Source organism: Amphiprion ocellaris, chromosome 23, assembly GCF_022539595.1.
Source record: "Amphiprion ocellaris isolate individual 3 ecotype Okinawa chromosome 23, ASM2253959v1, whole genome shotgun sequence".
NCBI classification, from domain to species: Eukaryota; Metazoa; Chordata; class Actinopteri; family Pomacentridae; genus Amphiprion; species Amphiprion ocellaris.
The window spans coordinates 22,270,464-22,291,283 of NC_072788.1; the positions used below are offsets into that span (position 1 = coordinate 22,270,464).

A 20,820-nucleotide genomic window follows, 5' to 3' on the forward strand; every position below is an offset into this window, starting at 1 on the left:
AAACAGAACAAACCATGGTGCATCTGTCCGCTTTCCATTATATACACTTTGCAAACCTTTTTTGTCTAAATCAGTCCAGTCTAGTCCAGTTATGAATAACTGATGAACACCTGTGCATTGTGACATTTTTCTTTTTCTTTTAGAGGATTACGGGACACCATAGGTCACAATTATCAGCTGGCTGTTTTCTCAGCTTTCTCATTGACATGATCGGTATGGACATGTGGATTTCTACACCGGGTCCAAATTGTGATTAACAAACAACTGAAAATGGGTGTAATAGTTGTAACGTCACAACCAATCTGCATGCAGTAAGGAGTAAATTCAAGATTATAGGTTCAACTACTGGATGAATAAACCACATTTGGGGAAAATTAAAGAGAAGAAAATAGTAAAAGTGTAAACAATAGAGAAAATTAAAGGCGGATGCTTCACAAAAGAATACACAAGTGAACCAGTGCGGGTCTGTGGGTGGGCAAGTCCAGCATGGGTGGGCAAGAGCCTTATCTAAGTGTGTTTTTGTGTGGAGATGGTGAGCAAGAATGACTCAAGAGGGGCTTTTAGTAAATGTTATTGCAGTAGCACGTTTTGTAGCTGACCTCTGTTTTCTCTGGTGGGGTCCAGATGTCCCCACACAATGCAAAAACAAGAAGAGTGGCTGAAAAGATCATTTTTTTAAACAAAGGTTGGAATTATTTTTCGGGATATTGTTGGAACTCTGAGCAGGACAGGGAGTAAAACTACTAAATGCCAACCAGTGCGTTTTCTTTTCACATGATCTGGAGATTTTATGACTATTTTAATGAGTTAGTGGGGTTAAAATACAGTGTTTGTGGGGCGTCCGTATAGCTCAACGGGTTAAGCTGGTGACTCATGTACAGGGGCTGGTCCTTTGCTGCATGTCTTCTCCCTCCTTTCCTGTCCATCTCCACTGCACCTGTCAAATAAAGCTGTAAAAGGCCAAAAACAACTTTAAAAAAAAAAAAAAAAAACAGTGTTTGTAGCTGCAGTTGTTGGTGACTTTTGGGAATCCTCAGTCGCATAAAACACACCACTCCTTGGATGATGCACATCCTCTGCATTGTCTCCATGCGTTACTCATGCTGTGAAGACGTAAATCTGTGTGGATTCCCTTTTGGTGCACAATAATGTAAATCATTGCATTTTAGAGTGAGGAGTCGGTTTAAGATTAGGGTAGATGTAATATATGTCCAAGTAATGTGATCTGAAATAATGGAAAATTGACCATACAGAGCTCTACTCATTGTAGTGTAATGTGGCAATAAATACGATGCACATCCACTGTGATTCTGATATAATACACTGGGGAGACGCTACACAGTATCTGCTAGAGATGTTTATCGGAACAATGTTTTTATCAACAACGGGGCCAGAAATGTACTTAATGGATGGATGATTTTATGGAGGGAATTTTCAAAATCAAAATGCTGCATAAAAGCATTGGCGCCCATATGGTGTGCACTCCAATAAATATCCTCACAAAATGACTCATTTTCTGTCCACAAAACACTATCTGCTAAAATATTAAATCTTTTAAGTATATTGACAGTTTTTTTTAGAGAAAACGTCACACTGCTACATTTTTTATTCATGGCAAATTTAACAGAGTGAACTATCAGATATCCTGGCATCTGTGGCATGATTGCTTTCAGCGTTGGTTGTTTATTAACGACACGTGGACTGATTTTCTTCGACGAACTGGCTCTGGGAATGATTGACGGTTTAATTAGACCTTGACACTTGTGGAATAAATCTCCCAATGGTTTAAACATTTACGAGACATGAGGCAGATGAACTCAAAACAACCAGGTGTGAACTGATCCAAACCCGCTTTCTTAGCCTGTTTGCAGGGTCAGAGGTTATCACGGGCTGTCGTTACCACTGTGACTGATGGAATAGTCATATTGAAACTGCACTTGCCTTGCATTGTGGCAAACCAAACGATACAGAACACTAAGTTAAACTCAGGAAATGCACAATTTAGTGTGCAACATGTGTGCAATTGGTAGCATCCATTAGCAAATGAAAGTGAATCCTTAAAGAGGATGGCTCCCACATGTTGACTTCAGACTTTTATTAGCAGCGTGTTTCTCATTTCACTTGTGACTTGGATCAATTCGGCTTCATTTGGTGAATCCAAATCTGTTGCATGGCTTGCCAGCTTTGCCACATTTCACGAGTAGTGGTAAATACCGCTACGCTTGCAAATTCTCGAAGCCAAAGAACCAGTTTGAGATCCAAACTAATGGGATTCTTTGCGGCTATGATGATGTCAACTATCTTTCCGAGAATCTAAAGCAAGCCAAGGAAGTTGTTCGAGCTCTTACTGGCAAGTGAAGAACTTCCTTCACACAAGAAAGTCAAGGTTGTGATTGAGAGGAGGAAATAAGGTGTCACATTTTTTGTATTATTCAACCCATGAAAAGCCCCATTAGTCTAACCTTGCTGGCAGCTTGACTTTAGGGATGGACTTTTGGTCCAGACAGAAACAACTTGACAAATCCCGAACTCTTCCCCTAGCACCACTGTAAGTTTGCTGTACAATACCATTCAAAAGTTTGGGGTCACTTAGAAATGCCCTTATTTTTGAAAGAAAAGCATTTTTCTTCAATGAAGATAACATTAAATGAATGATAAATCCAGTCTAGACATTGTTAATGTGGTAAATGACTATTCTAGCTGGAAACAGCTGATTTTTAATGGAATATCTCCATAGGGGTACAGAGGAACATTTCCAGCAACCATCACTCCTGTGTTCAAATGCTACATTGTGTTAGCTAATGGTGTTGAAAGGCTAATTGATGACTAGAAAACCCTTGTGCAGTTATGTTAGCACATGGATAAAAGTGTGAGTTTTCATGGAAAACATGAAATTGTCTGGATGACCCCAAACTTTTGAACGGTAGTGTATATTGGACTTTTCATTTAGAGATACCATCAGGATAAGACAGTGACCATTTTGTCCTGTTATTAAATTTCCTTTGAAATTTGTTGAATTTGACATGTGAGTTGTAGAACTTTCATCTGTACAATTACCATGAACAAGGAAGTTACCTGTAGAAACCAAAACATTCATTGTACCAGGCTCCAAACATGTTTATTTCTGCTTTAAAGTTGGACATTTTAACATGGAGGTCTATGGGGACTGACTCGCTTTTGGATCCAGCCTTAAGTAGCCATTTAAGAAACAGAATTTTTTCTTATTTTTGCTTGTTACACTTGGTTAAAACTCTAAACTGCTGAAACTGTAGAGATAAAAGTAATGAAATATAAAGAAACTAATAGCAGTACTGTTGTACTGGCTCTTTGTGACTTCAATTTAAAAGCGGCCCTTTCATCCTTTAGAACCACTGTCTGTTACAATCTAGAGATTTCTTGGCTGTTCTTCATAATATTTTGGAAGCCCCCATCCTAGATTGGGCACATGTTTTCATAATATTCATGCGAGATTTCTATCTCTTCTACATACAGTTAAGATATCCACACAGCTACCTCTGGAAACACTGACTTCTTGTCCAAACACATACAGCACATTAGCATCAGTGTGTTTAATTTAGGTGCTCACAGAAAAGTCAATTAAGACGCTGAATTCCAATCATTTACCATCCAGGCCGAAGCAGAGCCTCTAAGCATGTTTTTTATTTTCTGTTCTGATGTCTTGACTTCTCATGCTGATGTAGGTTTGGTGACGTGTTCATCCAAGAGCTAAACTGTTGGTGTTCAGCCAGGATCTGCTTTCTTAACCTCGCTCGCCTCCAATTTTTTACCAGGCAAAAATGAGTAATACCAAAAACGACAGCATTATTTAGAAGTCAAGGCCCGAAGTGAAGCTTTGACCGACTGCCTGACAGGTTCATAATTTCGCCTCTTTTCCCAGAGCTTTTTCTTACTAAGGTTTTCCATTCAGCAGCTGCAGACAATGCCAAAACTATGCTCACAGGCTGAGTCACTGATTCACGGATGACCTGTGTTCTCACATGTCCAAGAACCTTACGAGCTTCTAATGAGGCAGTGATATTTTATGAAACATGAAGCCAAAAAACTCGTTTGCTGTGATTGTGGGGTTTTTTTTGATCTGGAAAGGCAGTGATTATAGGCTACGATGGGCTCCCGGTAGAAGCCAAAACAGCAGAGTCCTTTACAGTCAGTGAGACAGAGAAAGTCAAACGGCCGATCAGCACCGGGGTGAAAAGAGGAAACTGTTGGGAGACAGGAGTTACAGAAGAGAGTTCACCGGTTGTTTAATTTGTACAGAAATGAGAGCTGACAGAGGGACAGGTAGGTCTTATTACCGGGTGGAAATGCTGTTATCAGAGCGAAAGGAAAAAACTGAAGTACAGGCTTTCTGCCGACGCTAACAAGCTCTTTTCCTTGTGCCAGGACAGAGCTGTCAGCCCATTCCCAGGGTTAGGTCATGTTAAACCAGCTAAGAACTTTCCATCCAATCAACTGTCAGCTTATCAGGTAACACGCACTCGCAAATACTCACAATCACGCACACGTTTCCACTACGCAGCATATAACATAATGCACACATTCTACACATTATGATGGACGCTAATTAGCCAAAACATGAGCCCCTCTGAGTAATAATCTCTGTTTGATGGCAACTGTAGCTCATGTGGTGGAGTCGGACATCCACTAATTGCAAGGTTGATGATTACAATTTACAATTGTGGAAGACAGTGTTATCTTCAATCTACAATTTCATTTAGCAGATGCTTTTATCCAAAGCAAAGGTAGGAGGAGTAGCACTAAGGACCTTGTCTAAGGGTTCTCACGGGACAACTGTGGCCTGACCAGGATCTGAACCACCAATCTCCCGAGCCAAAGTCATGGATGTTAGTCATTGACCAATCCAGCTGCATTAAACCAATCCATGTGCTGAAGTACGCTTATGCAAGATGATAAAATGAAATGCAAGCAGCAAAGGTGCTACATGAGTGCAGATCATTAAGATAATCAGTTGTATTCACTTCATCTACAACCGCGTTTCCATGTAACGGTCAAGCAAAGTCAAAGCACAAGTGAAATGTCACAAAAAAAGAAAATTAGGGTTGTTTCCGCCACAACAAAAAGAAATAGTTTGTCAGCCACTAAAAAGCCTTAAAAAGCCTTAAAGAAGAAACAAACAAAAACTTTGACCCTCTATGAAAAGCAAATGGAGAGAAGTCTTGAGGAATTGTTGAGTTTCATGCTGCCAGGAGACAAAGACAAACAAGCAAAGTGGGGGAAAAAACAGCCGAAGTGACCGTCATAGCTTTTTTGTGAAACTTTCGGGGGTTGTTTTGGGGATGTTTTGCTGTCTTACTGGAGTGCTCAAAGTACTTAAAAGGGTTTGAATGGTCAAACTGATTTTTCAGTTGCATTCAAAGCATTAGAAAAACACTTTAGTTCTAATATTGAACCCTAAATTTAGAATATATTCAATTTACTACCACTCACTGCAAAGAAAAGCAGAAAATGTGGCGCTTTTTTGCCAGAAAGATACAGCTAATTGTGTTTTGTCTTTTAAATTACCAATTATTAACCAGTTAGTCACCTAATAATTTCAGCTCTCATGGTGACACTGGTAAAAAAAGAATGAATTAATTGTGTTTTCTGGTATATTATTCATCTTTTAGCATATAACTTTAATATAATTTGCACATTTAAAGGTTTTTCAGTTAATTTCTATTCTTCTATGACGGAATTGCTGTGTTTAAGGATTCCTGGTTTTACAAGACACATGGTGATCTTGAAAATGCTCATGCTTTGTACATTTTCTATTAGTCAGAACCTCCCCTGTAGAGTTTCTAAGCCCTGAAGAATTCTAACCGCTTTTTCAGAGGTGTCTTAAGTTCCCCGTAATGGTTTCAATACAGTTCCTGCTTTGACATGGGGTATTTGTACATTTTTGGCAAGAGAATGGACACATTTGAAAGTAAAACCATTTCTAAAATAGCGCTGTCCCTCTAGGGCTTCAAAATCTGAGAAGCATTAGCAAGCACAACCAAGCACAACCACCTTAGAACAACCTGAAACACTATTTTTCTCCTTTTTTTGTTCTTTCAACCCCCATCAGAGTCAAAGTTTAGCTGCGATCCTACTGTACATGTTCCAGTTTCTTTTTCCGTCTCTGCTTTGATACGATGCGTGGAAAGGAAGCACGGGAAGGATTTGGTTACCGTATATGATGGGAGCCATATGGACGCTTACAGTGGAGATCGGAAATGAGGGAAGATGGATGGACAAGAGGAAGGACGTCTCGTTGTAGGAGGTCAGCGCTGAGGTGCACCTCCATTCTCCAATTTATAATCATTACATTAATGTCCATCTGTTTCCTAGTAGCACTGTAAATGATCAGCTGGAGCTTGTTATTGACCCCACTGACCAATTATGCTCAGACACTTAATTATCAAAAGCCCAGGAATGGGTCCAGTGCTCTACAGAGTTCGTATAATTTAATAAACACATCCTAAAAGAAGCTGTGATCTAATACAGCTGCTCAGTGTTTCATCATATCCTCCAGCCTGACAGATTTTAACTAAATACTATGACGTTTTTTTATTAAATACTAAGACTGACGTTTTTTTTATTAGATACTATACTATGAATTTTTATTATACATTATATGCTAACGTTTTTGTGTGACAAACGATACTATGACTTTTTTATTGTATACTGTACTTTGATTTTTTAAAATGACATACTGTACTCTGAAGTTTTTTATTATATACTATAGTAGAACTTTTTTATTATACACTATACTATCATATTTTTAAATTATATACTATACTGTGACTTTTTTATTATACACTATACTGACATTTTTATTATATACTATACTGACATTTTGTAATATATATACTATACTATGACATTTTGTAATATATATAATATACTATGACTTTTTTATTATATACTTTACCAAAGCGTTTTTACAACTTGAAAATATTTTCAAAATATCTTACAACCTGACAGATTTTGACGACATACTATACTATGACGTTATTTTGTTCAGGCAAACAAAAGGCCAGAAGGGCTTTTAGCTTTTCTTTATTTCTCTTTTTAACTTAACTGTTCTTTCATAGACCTGAAACAAGTGTCTCACTGCTTTTGTTTTGCCTTATTCCGTAGCAAACTAACTATGTTTTGGTCGAACAGAACGACACAAATTGTTTGCTGCCACTTTGGCCTGCATCTGAATGGCAGCAGAATGGATGAATACATTGTTAACCTTTCATAAACTGGACATAGAATGAGCAAAATCCCTAATGAGGTTATCAAAACTGCTGCAGATTAGTGATGTAGGTCAACAGAAATGCACCAGTTAACACGCTTTGCTATCACCGTCAGCCATATAGAAATGCTAGCAGCACAGATAGCGGTTACCAGACGTAGCATACGTCCATTAGCAGCTCACACCTTACATTTATCTTTATAGCCGTGTTGACTGAGCAAACACAAAGATAACACACAGCTCTGCACCAGCTGTTGGCACACACACAGCTGTAGCCACATCCTAATGGGCATTCCAACGTGGGAACACAAATATCCTGTTTTCACACGTCGTGCTGTTAAACCAAGGCCGAGTGTGTGTTGTGGGTCGATCTATATGTACACAATCAGATGACAAAACGTCTAGCAGCACGCTCCTGTTGTATGTGAACGTATGAACGATCTTTCCATCCGTCACAGCTCTCCATCCTTTCAGCTTCACTCCTTCCTTAGTTCCACTGCAGCGTTTCATGATTTATGGGACTTTTTGTTCACATTTCTTTTGTGGGGAGGAAGCATGACAGATTTGATGAATTAACGAACACACTACATCTATTTAGTGCCTCATTTGTTCTTCTGGCTTCAAAGTCTTTATGTCAGTCAACCAGTCAAGTTTTTGAAGATGAATTTTCCTTCTGCAGAGAGAAATACAAAAGACCGATGGCAAACATGACCGAAACGTTGCAAAAGGGGCTCAGAAACACACAATGACCACACTTACACTTTCACATTGCCTATTAAGATAATCATCAAGGATCCCGGCACCTCTACTAAACATTTCCCAGCTCAGGTATGTTTAATATAAATTAAAAATGCAAGATGTTTTGCTAAAAAAAAAAAAAAAAACCCAGAAAGTAACCTAATTTCTTGAGTTCTGTCATGCTACATCCTAATTGTTGGTCTGGTCAGGATCATAATGAACAAATGTACAGTAAATATGAAGTGACTAGCAGCTGATTAGCTTAGCTTAACATAAAGACTGGAAACTGCATACAAGCTAGCCTGGCTGTGTCCAAAGGTAAAAAACATCTACCATTACCTCTAAAGCTCATGAATCTGTACATGAAAACACATGGTTTTCACTATCAGTTAAATATAATGTATGCTATGCTAAACTTTAACCTCTGAATCTCGAAACCTGTAAGACTATAAGTTATCTGAGAATGCTAAATGCACATTCAGATATTCAAACCCAAGATGCTAATACAATACACTCAAATAAAAATACTCTACATTATACACAGTTAAACTGATCCAGATGTGTCTGTGGTCTTTGTATTTGTGATGTGGGCTAAAATGTAACTCCTTTTCTTGTTTCTGAGTTTATACTACAGTTACAGCTTTCAATACTCCCGTCCAACCGTCAACCTCCTCTGTCACTATTCTGTCTCTTTCAACTCTCAGGTCCACTTTCTCCTCTTACCTCCCTCTCTCTTGTCTTTCCTCTCTTTTGCCTGTGATCCCTGCTTTCCTTTTCATCCTCATCCAAGTGACCTGGCCATGAACACAGGGAGCACGCATGCATAAATTCACGTTTCTCCACTCGAGTCATTGTTTTTGACTGACTTTTGTCCAAAAAAAAGCTTAATGCATCATATCTGATTCTGCTGTTTTAATAACCAAACACTTCTTGACTGCATTGTTTGTGCACTGACGCCAGCTCCCTCTCTGTGATTATAAAATTCTGTGAGATTATTTAACTGACATCATCTTGGCCTTGTCACATCAATTTAAGTCAGACAAAAAAAAAAAGCAAGGCCAAGTTCACCGTCCATCGCTAATCATTTACACATACATTGAGGCCTGTTGCTTTCTGTTTCTCTTGTTCTTCGTGTGTTTTACACCCATTATAAACACCTCACGTTACTTTGGAGACGTGCCCAAGGCCTGTTTGGATGCATGTAGAGCTCACACACACACACACACACACACACACACACACACACACACACACACACACATCCGCTGCCAAGAAATCACTTAACTCCTAAAACTCATAAAAAGAAAGAAAAAACTGCATGTGTCACTCCTGAAAAATTCGTCCCACCCTTGAGCCCTAAGACTGACTGTAACTCGATTCTCCGATGTGGACGGAAAGCATAACACTCGGAGGCTGCAGGGGGGCGGGAGGCAAAAGAGACAAGAGAGGGAGAAAGAGCGAAAGGGGGAGAATTGTGTGTTTTGGCAATGGAGGTCGGTGCAGGGGGGGTTTAGTTATTAATAGCTCCGAATTAAATGTAAATATTTGCAGTGATGGATTTCATTTTACTCAAGAAAACGTTTGCCAATTGCGTGTGCACCTGTGTGTGTGTGTGTGTGTGTTGAAGTCTTTATCGCACTCATACAAACCCACCCAATAACACACGTGTTGCGTGTTCACCCCCTCAGCACGTGTTTCCATTCTCGTTGGGGGCAACACTGAATTTTCCATGTACATTGTCAAATAATGGAAAATGTGGCCCCAAAAATGATATTTGATGCCTGATTTTAGCGACAACGTTCAATTAAGGCATTTTTTTTGGCTTGATTTCTCTGTCAAATATGAAACAAGGAAAAAAGAGTATGACTTTAAGATCACTAGCTGAGTCTGGAGAGTCAATCTGGATGTTTAAAACTCAAATAATCCCGACATTTATCTTACAGTACCTGTAAAATGTCAGAAAAAGCAACGGGACTTCTTTCTTTTTGGTTCATGAAGATGTTTCACCTTCATCAAAGAGACTTATCAGTTCTAACTGAGGAACTAAACTCAGTAAGTCCAGTTCTGATGTAGAAAACATTGAACTTCGTGACCGATCAGCTGTTTCGGCTTCTAATTGTTGCCTTTGTCTCTGGCATTAAATGTGGTCAATACCAGCTGACATGACGAAATAATTACAACTCTCCCTTTTTGTAAACAATTCCTGAAGACATTATTTCTCGTTGATGGCCAAAGTTTGGTTTGTTTCTTCTTCTTTGAGGTTTTTAGCGGCTGGCAAACAACTTGACTTTGTTTTCTTCTTCTGCTATTCTGTTTATCATTCTGTTTATTACTGCCATCTGCAACGTAGCCTTTAACTCGGCTAACAATCTCGTCTTAGCTGCAGTTTATTAAAAATGCCACCAATTATTACATATGGAAGGAGTTTCTCAACACTTAATGAACTAATCTTTACAGCTCTTCCTGTAACTGAAGCAACTCATCTATCATCAGAGGTTTTCCAGGCTGAAAACACCATAAAATAGAGTCAAGCTTATAAATTCACCAGTTCCCTTTGAAAAAATGCACAGAAATTAGCATTGTGGCTTCAGCCCTTTAGGAAGTAAGCTTTCGACATTTGCACATATGAATGTCAAAGAACTGAGACTTTAACGTGGCTGGTTAAAAAAAGTCAACTGCTCTGTCATCTAGAGTAGCCTGAATTAATTACTTTTTTCAATAATTTGGTGGATTTTTCCCATATTTTCATGCTTGGATGATTCCTGCTCAGAGTGCAGATAAATCAGGGTAATTTACTCATGAAAACACGGTAAAATTGCAAAAAAAAAATTACCAACATTATGTGTATGAACATCAAAGCACTGAGGCTGTGATGTAACTTGTAAAAAGGTCAGGTACTCTCTCATTTAGGGAGCCTGAATTCAATTTTAGTCAATATTTTGGTGGACTTTTCCCATATTGTCATGCCTGGATGTTACCTGCTCAGATAGCAGGTAAAATCAGGGCAATTTACTCATAAAAACACATGTGAATCACAGAAAACTCACAGAAAACGGACAAAAACTGCAGCTTTTCTCGGGCTGAGCAAACACACTTCTATACACTCTGACAAACATCAAACCTGTGTAAATCAGACCACACAAACACACACACACACACACACACACACACACACACACACACACACACACACACACACACACACACACACACCGGGCATATTGTTGCATGTAAGGGTGAGTCAGAGCCTATCATTGAACCCAAACAATACTAAAGTGGACCAGTGAAGTGTAGGGATTGGAATGTGCATTCACAAGCGCAAATAACACAAATGACACAAATTAACACAAACGGCTCGAGAACCAAAAATTTCTGATGGTCACACATGCAAACAGGCCTGAATACAACCAGTGTAAACCTCCAAACAGAATCAAGTGTGTGCTCTTGTCTGTCGTCAGGGTGACTGAGGACACCAAACTTTTACACTGATTATAATGTCAAATAAAATACTGTTTCTGCTGAGGCTCATGTGATGAAGCAAGTCACAAAGTTTTCCCAACAACTGCAGCAGAAACACGGCTAATAAAACCTTTTATCTCCACTCTGAGAAGAAATGCATTCACGGATGCCCTACATACCTAATTACTCACTTTATAAAACATGTTATGACTGTATAGTGAACTAGAAACATACACAATGCATGGTGTAGTCATACTTTAGTCATTTAAGCTTCTGGCATAAATGACAAGAGACCTTTTTGCAATTTGTAATTTAAAGGTTAAATTGATTTATTTTGTCCCAAGAAACATTACTACGTTCTTTAACTGCAATAAAAAGTGTTTTATGGAGGCAGGTGAAGCCAAAAATCCGTATTTTTTAAGTGTACTTGAGATGAAGTACTAAACAAACACATGAAAAGTATTAAGCAGGGCTGTGATGAATGATTTTTGTCTATAAAATGTTAGAAAAAGCAGAAAACTCAGCACCAGAACCTCCTAACTGATTGTTGATTTGATTAATAGACGTATTTTTGCAGCTTTACAGCTATTTAACCGGACATGTGTGTTGAGTTCTATATGTAGTAGCTCATCTGGATGACCCAGCAGGCTTTTTTTCTGCTTGTATACTTCCAGCTCGTTTGTGTAAAGCGAGCAGCTGGTTTTGCATGATGCAGCAGGACACACACAGGTGAGACCTGCAGCGTCTGTGTTTACATGTGTCTGTTTGCTTGTCTGTAAACGCCGCAGCTCGACTGTTCCTCTTTGTGCCGCTGCTCATTGTTGCGAGTATCTTTTGTTTTAACCGGGCCATGGGTTGCAACTCGGCCGCGATCGAAAGAGAGGCCTGTTTCCAGATTAAAAATAGCTGGCCTTCACATGAGAACCGGGGGATTCCCCCACATGCAGATACACAACTCCCTGTTTTTCATTTGGTCTCAGTCTTACATCATCTCTAAACTATTCCTTATGCAGGCTACCTCTGACACGTCAAAAAAAAGAGAGATCGAAATCAGCTAAATGGGTTATAAATTGTGCTTTTCACCCACTAACATACATTCACTCGTTATCTCATCTTTCATGTAAATGAAGACCTTCGTTGACATAGTGAAATAATTTAACGTATGGTTGTTGCTTTTCTACTAGCTGGAGGCAGAAGTTTGATAGATTTCTTGGTGTATTTTTTTCCCTCTTCTTCCTCAAAGGCCATAAAAAGATCAAACAGATGTTCACTATTTGAGTAAAAACTAAATAGCTTAACCCTTTAAGACCTACCATTGTGCCAGGATATACTCTTACATTTTCATTTGCTTTACATCAATACAACCCTTATAGCCCAAGTTTTAATAATATGTATTGACTCATGTCTTAACTACTGTAATAAATGGCTTAAAAGTGGAATGAACCTTAAAAAAATGTTTTTGTTTTTTTCATATATATTTGAAAATACAGAAATTACATAGCTGTATCCTTCAAATGTGTAAATGTAAATAGTTGCACAATATCCCATGGTCTCATTTCTAAAGATTTGTTGTGTGCGTTTTATTGTGTATATTTACAAACCTGTCACTGCAGCAAAAAAACGCTCTGAGACTTGGTGAAAGTGTGAAATATTAGTAGAACTCCCCAGATTTTATATGCAAAAAGAAGGATTGATCTATCTCATCTTTTTCAGATCTACCACCAATCAAAAATGAATATGCAGTTATAGCGCCGGCGCTATGCTGAGCTCTACCAGGTTAAAGGATTTCTAGTATTATGCGCATAAAACACCGTATTTACCAAACTACTTAATTACCTCAAGGGTAAATTTGCCTTAAAAAGGTCACTTGAGTTCTGCAGCAACTGTAATGTCAGAGACTGGGCTCATATGGATGTAAGCTACCGTTCAAAAGTTTGGGGTCACTCAGACAATTTCATGTTTTCCATGAAAACTCACACTTTTATCCATGTGCTAACATAACTGCACAAGGGTTTTCTAATCATCAATTAGCCTTTCAACACCATTAGCTAACACAATGTAGCATTAGAACACAGGAGTGATGGTTGCTGGAAATGTTCCTCTGTACCTCTATGGAGATATTCCATTAAAAATCAGCTGTTTCCAGCTAGAATAGTCATTTACCACATTAACAATGTCTCCACTGGATTTATCATTCATTTAATGTTATCTTCATTTAAAAAATGCTTTTCTTTCACCAGTAAGGACATTTCTAAGTGACCCCAAACTTTTGAACAGTAGCGTACAATTTAAAATAATACCTTCTGTCTGCACATTGTCATTTAAAGACCACTGATGACACTATCCTACTGCTGCTGAACATTAGAGTTTTAATAGACAACAGAATAACAAATCATTCATTTAGTGAAGAAAATATTATGTATTTCAGTGTTTTTTTCTAACTGTGTATGGTGGTATTATGAGCATATTCGACTTGGATTTTTGTCATTTTAGCGCAAAGTAACTAAGTTTTGGGTCAACTCCAGTCCAAAAACAACCACAAAGCTAGGTCGGAGCTTTTCATAGATACATAATCTGGAGCTTCTGATGTGATGGTGATTTAAAAATAGCAAAAAGACACCTGGACTGATGTTTCTGCTTGTTGCTCATTTGATTTCATTTTTGTTGTCTCTTGAAAAAGCCCCAAATTTGACCCTTTCCATATAACTGCGGCTCGTTTGCCGTCACTTTGGATGAAATCAGCTGACAGGTGAGGTGAATAACGTGGATCATCCCATTGCAGTGCAGTTTTACGAGCACATAAACACTCCCTAACTGCAGCAGTCTTACCCAGCAAAACAAAACACTCGTACCACGCATCAAAAAACTACTCAGGAAGTCCCAACAAAGACCTCATCCCAGCCTCCATAGAGCATCCGAGCATCCACGGAGGCCCCACAGACCTCCATTAGGAAGACGCCTCCAGAGGTTTCTAATTTCCTAATGTTTCGGAGACAATATCTAGCAGGTGGTTCTGATGTCACACCTGCTTTGAATGAAACGGGCCTCTTGCTGGGATTTGTACACATATCTGGATTGTTGCCCTTCATCCCTGCAGATTTATGTCAAGTCCAATATGTACATTTTCCCTTGAAGGAACCATATGAAACGCATCTTCCCGGACTCCATATCAACACATACCTCCTTTAAAACCCCAATTCATCAGTCGGATTACCTTCCCCTAACACCAAGTCGGAACAGGAGGAGGACAGATACAGTCGGTAATAGGGAACCTCTGCTGTTGCACTGCAAACAATGAGTTTCCATCTTCCTGATAAGCTTATCTCTCCCGTCCTGTAAACCTCCCTGCACTGAGCAGTAACAACACAGTAATGAGTTCACTTGTCATCGTGTAGTTTCCCTGCCAGGGCTCAGTGAGCAACATCTCACCGATTCACCCATGTTTCTCCAAGTGGCAGATATAACTTTGCAGAGGCAGAGATAACTGATTTCCAGAACGAGCAACCTAAGCCGTTCAAGTAAGCCAAGAAAAGAACGTAAAGACTGCAGGAATATTAAAAATCTGAAGCATGATTTTAAAAAAAAATGTTCCCATATTTTCATGCTTGGATGTTTCCTGGTCAGATTGCAAATAAAACAAGTGGAAGTTACACTTAAAAATGTACTAAAATAGCAAAACAGACAAAAATTGCAGCTTTTTGGAGGGCTGAGTAAACGCACACCTACACACACTCTAACAAACGTGGAGCCTGTTTTAACTTTGCACATCACTGATTTTCAGAACGAGCAACTTAAGCTGTTCAAATAAGCCAAAAAAAAAAAAAAAAGAGAGAGAAGAGATAATCAAAAATCTGAAGCATGGTTTAAAAAAATCTTTAATATTTTGGTGCATTCTTCCCATATTTTCATGCTTGGATGTCTCCTGCTCAGACTGCAGATAAAATCAGTGGAACTCACTCATAAAAACACACTAAAATTGCAAAATTACGTACAGAAAACAGGCAAAAATTGCTGCTTTTTGGGGGGCTGAGCAAACACACACTCTAACAGACATCAAAACTGTTTAAATCATGTTTCTCCAAGTGGCAGATTTAACTTTGCAGAGGCAGAGATCACTGATTTCCAGGGCAAGCAACCTAAGCTGTTCAAATAAACCAATGAAAGAAAGAAGAGATTGCAGGAATATTAGAAATCTGAAGCACAGTTGAAAAAAATCTCCACATTTTGGTGGATTGTTCCCATATTTTCATCCTTGGATGTTTCCTGCTCAGATTGCAGATAAAATCAGGGAAATTTACTCAAAAAATGCACTAAAATTGCAACAAAAAAGGACAGAAAACAGGCAAAAATTGCTGTTTTTGGCGCCCTGAGCAAACACACATCTACACACACTCTAACAACATTAAGCTGGTGTAAATCAGGTTTCTCCAAGAAAAAGCAACTTGCATAGGCAGAGAAAACTGATTTCCACAACAAGCAACCTATGCTGCTCAAGCAAGCCAGTAACAAATATTAAAAACCTAAAGCATGATTTGCGCTCTCTATTTTTACAGCTGACGCACATCCAGCTGCTGCAGTTGTATTCCCTCCATATTAATATTCCAGGAGATAAAAATGACTTGAATCTCACCCTGGGGGACAGCCCACCTCCATCGCTGACTTGCATATTTCACCTCTGCACACATCTGTAACCTACTTATAGCAGCTCTGCGCCACAGCCTGCGTCTACCCAAATGGCTCCAGCATGTTCCCTTTTACGCACGCAGTTTAACGTTTGATCGACGCAGCTGGACAGACACGCCGCTTATCCCTTTCTCCTCTGGCTTGATTGCTTGTAAATCGCGGCCCCGCATTGTTTAACAACAAGCCCGTTCAGGCAAAGCTGTTTTCCAGGAGCCCCTGACGAGTCAAACTGCGGGGGCGAACTTCCAGAAATGAATTACCCCCTCCATACCGAGTTTCACTGCATCTCCTCAACAAACTTTCTGTGGTGACTTGCAGCAGCTGGTCTTTGGAGCACATCTTTCCTGAGCAAATGCCCAACACTGTGCGGAAATTGACCAGTTGCTTGTTGTTTTCTGACCTTTTCTTTCACCTTTTCTGCGCAGTAAAGGCTCCGCTCCCACATAAACCCCACACAAAGGAACACATGCGTTCCAAAACACACAACAAAAGCGGTAAAACTGGGCGGAAAGCAGCTCTTACCTGTGATATGGACATGTTCAGGTAGACAAAGAGCCCCGTGGTGGACGCAATCTGCAGCACCACCACCACTATCACCACCATCGCCACCCACATCTTGGACGGCGCTTCCCTGCGCCCCGCGGTCCCGCTCGGCCCGCCGGCTGGGACCATCATGTAGGTGGTGGACTCGCTGCTCACCGATCTGAAATAATCCTGGTGCTGCTGCTGTGCGCTCGGAGTGGCCATGGCATTCCCGACGCATGAGTGAACCATACAAACCGAGCAAAACAAACAATAGCCTCCACAGACTTGACCGACTGACCGAAAATTGGGGCGAAATTAGATTTCCATGCGTCCTCGGCTGCCAAAGGAGCTTTTCACGGGGAGCTCAGCGAGAGAGGAAGAGCTGAAAGTTAAAGTTTGGATGAGTCCATGTCTGCTCTGCGCTGTGCTGCGGCGTGAAGTCGGACTGGAGGCAGCTGGACTGGTGGTGGGCTGCAACCGAGAGAGGACGGAGAGGGGCTGGCTTAACCTCCTCATCACCCTGGAGCTGTGCAGGAATCCTCCCTCTCCCTCTGGGTCACACACCAGTCTTTCAGGTTCAGCCGTGCTTTCGAGGCAGGGGACTCTGCCAAAACACAAAATACAAGGAAAGTAATCAGGCAGAAATATTCATGGAGTTATTGCCCCCCAGAGTTTCTCCTTATTTCTCTAATTTATCTCCAAAAAAGTAGAGAAACTGCCATAAATCTAAAAAGAGAACCAGAGATTTCCACATTTGAAATATATCAACTTTATTTCAGAACATGTTACACACTTGGTTGATATTTTTCATAGAGAAAAGTAAAATGTTTGATCTCCACCTGAGGATATTTGCAACACAAACATGTTATTCAATGAAAAAATTATTTTTGCATGACTGACTCAACTAATTCCTTAAAGACATTTTGCTATTGCTTAAATCTCAGCTGCAGAATGACCTGACAGAGGGCGCTCTCTGCTTGTTTGACTCTTGACTTGTCAGGACTCTGCAGTAGCTGTGAGTAAATTAAAACATCTGATGAAAAAGGTCAAATTAAGGGGGATTTACAGGAAAAATAGTAACAGTTTTGCCAGTTTATTGATCCTCTCAATCAAAAATGCAAACAATTCAAACAAAAAAATGCATTATTTTTGGACTGTTGGTCAAAACAAACAAACTTGTTTGGACTATTTTTGGGAAATTTAAACCATCTTTGCAACAGCAGATTAACTGATAATGAAAATAAATATTTGTCGCAGTGCTACATTGAAGGATTTTTGATGAGAAAAATGTGAAAAAGCTTATTTTTGATAGCTGCAAATGCATGTGCTGATCCTCTCTCCTGTATGAGCTGCTACCTCCAGTATTTGTGGGTTTTTTGGTCTATTTTAGAGCTTTACGCTGTTTGAGAGCAAATATTTACCCAACGCCCTTCAGTTTATTATATTTACACATCCCAGTGGTCGCTGAAAACGTGAACTCTCAGAGTCAGGAAGAAACATTTTACTTGGTGTCTGCAGCCAAAAAGAAGAAACTTTTCTTCTCATTAAAACCTCCATCCTGTCTTAAATCACCTTAAAACAGAGTGTTTTTAGATCGTCTTTATTATCTTTATTATCTTGGCTTGTGTTTAGATGGAGAATCGTGATGTGGCTCATATTTTCTCCCAAACTCAGTGAAGGTTTTAAAGGAAGGAGACAGGCAGAAACCGTGTTAACAGTTCGGCTTTCATTTGTTTCCCTTCAGTCACTGCAAACAGCTGGAAAGCAGTGCCCGACGTCAGAGCTGTTTATCAGAGACGGGCCGGCGTTGGGCCTCTGCCAGTCAGACAGCTTCCAACCATCACACAGACACCCAGCTTCTTTGGTTTGAAGCAAACGGACCAGAAACCAGAGAAAGCCCGGTCAGCTTCAACAGCAGGAGGCTCTTTGTGAGTCACGTTCTGCTTTTTTTTTTCTCTTTAAAGTTTGTTTGATTAGAGGCTGGATGACACTTTTAATATGTTCAACTCTGCGGCAGTGCAGTCTGAGAGCTTTTACTGCCCTCCCAAGTCTTTATTAACATGTTATGTTATGATTTTATATGCATAAAGAGACATCAAGTAGTCAACACCATGCTCTAAAACAGCAGTCTCCGACCTTTTGTGCACCACGGACCAGATTCAAGCAAGACAACTTTCTATGGACCGGTCTTCATGCTCATAACAAACAAGAAAAGCACTCAGAGAGTGTAGTACTGCACCAAGGCTGCTCAATCGTTGTATCATTACCGAAGGATGAAATCTTTAGTAAAAATGACTTTGCGCTGAACACAGGTGTGTGTTATGTACAGATAGCGAATCATGTGACCTAAATATGTAGCGGACGGCGTGAATTGATGTGACACCTTGCTGCTATCTTGCAATGATACAGAAATTTTTAACAAATCTGTGGATCCAGACTATAAGCTGAATCACTGCCAAATTCTAATCACTTGGTCCTTGTGTCATTTCTGACCTTCCCTGAAAATTTCATCCAAATCTGTTTTTTTGTTTTTGAGTAATGTTGCTCACAGACAAACCGACAGACAAACGTACACAGATTGTCATGAGTCCTAAACAAATAAAATTACTTATTATTGCTAAATATTTGCTTATTTTTTCTTCTGGGTCACCATCAAGCCTCTCCCTCTTTCAAAAGAAGCTCTCCGGAGACGTTTGTTTTTTATTCGTTTTGGCAGATTGACGGCTTCATTTAATATCAAGTGCAGGAAACAAGCATAGATGGAGGCTATTTTTCAAAATAAAACACCCTGCAGACTCCACCGTAAATAAAATATGAAATAAACCATTCTTATTGTCTCTGTGCAGCCTGGTACCGGTCCGTGGCCCAGTGGTTGAGGACCACTGCTCTAAAACACTGACATAGGCTTCCAGGATTCTTGCGGTGTGGAGCATCATTCTTCAGAATCTGTACTTCAGGTTGGCATTGAGTAGTTTCACAGTGCTTGAGCTGTTGGAAGGACTATTTCTATGGATGAATCTGCAACTTCAATACTCAGGGATGCGTTTGTAGGGGGTTAAATCTACAATATGAGAGGAACTTTAAATGCTTTTTGATCTGCGAAAGCTGCTCCCACACCAAGCTCTTTTTGCACCAGATGTGAAAGCGATCCATCCCAAACTCTCCAGTCTTGGTTGCCAAGAAGGAAGCAATGCTGTCTGCAGGTGAGATGGAATGACATTTGAACTGGAAGCAGTATAAAAACCCAGATGGTTCAATCCACGGTGGTAACATTGGTGTGGGGGGAAGACGAGTCAAATATTTTGCACGTCAAGAAAGAAAAGGCTCTCAGGATTGACATGACGGTGATTTGGGTTTGAAGTGGACTCCATCTGAGGCTTCTTTTTGCAGGTGAGTGTCAGATCACTTGAATTGTTTTTCCAGCCTGAGGCGAATGCTGCCAGTAACTGAAAAAAGTTTACAGCAGGCAAGATTCTCTAGATGAACTTCCAGAAACACCTAAAATATATCTTCTGTGTTGGACTGTTACAATATCAGATTTTCACTACACGATTAATCATGGCCAAAAGAACTGATCTTTTATCCATTAGCACAGTATCTGTAGAAAAACTTGAGAAGAAATGGTCTTCTCCTTTTTCTTCTTCTCCTTCTGCTCCTCCTTCTTCTCCTTTTCCTTCTTCCTCTTCTTCTCCTTTTCATTATTTTTCTGTCTTCATCTCCTTTTACTTCTGCTTGTCTTTTTCTTCTTTTCCTCTTTCTTCCTCTCATTTTGCTTCTCCTTCATCTGTCTTCTTCTTGTCCTTCTTAGTTGCCTTCTTCTCCTTCTTCTCTTTCTTCTTAATCTCTTTCTTCTTCATCTGTCCTTCTTCTTCTTTTTCTGTCTTCTCCTTGTATTCTTCTACTTCTCCATGTTCTGCTCATCTTTCTTAGTCTCTTTCTTCCTCTCCTTGTTCTTGTCAGGCTGGCTGCTGCCAGGCCTAGTTAGTGCCCTCCCCTCTCCTCATTCTTCCCTGTTAAGGCATTCCAGCAGTGCAGAGGAGGCAACAGGTGTTCCTATCTGCCACAATCAGCCAGCTCATTAACTGGTAGAGTGCAACCAATCAAGCAGGATCTGGTTCACTATATAACCAGACACGACCCAGCTCTCAGTGCCGGATCGTAAAGAAAACAAA

General features: G+C 39.9%; 1 protein-coding gene across 2 annotated transcripts in view; it reads right to left on the bottom strand.

The window, feature by feature from the left end:
- tnfsf10l (TNF superfamily member 10, like) overlaps positions 1-17,190 on the bottom strand; it is a 77,228-nt gene extending 60,038 nt beyond the window's left edge. Inside the window, exon 1 of one of the 2 annotated variants that reach the window (XM_023261564.3) lies at positions 16,646-17,190. In XM_023261564.3, coding sequence (XP_023117332.1) covers positions 16,646-16,897 — 252 coding nt within the window. In that variant the 5' untranslated portion in view covers positions 16,898-17,190. The remainder of the gene's footprint in view (positions 1-16,645) is intronic. The other variant, XM_023261572.3, reaches the window with a different exon arrangement.
- Positions 17,191-20,820: the final 3,630 nt, after the last annotated feature.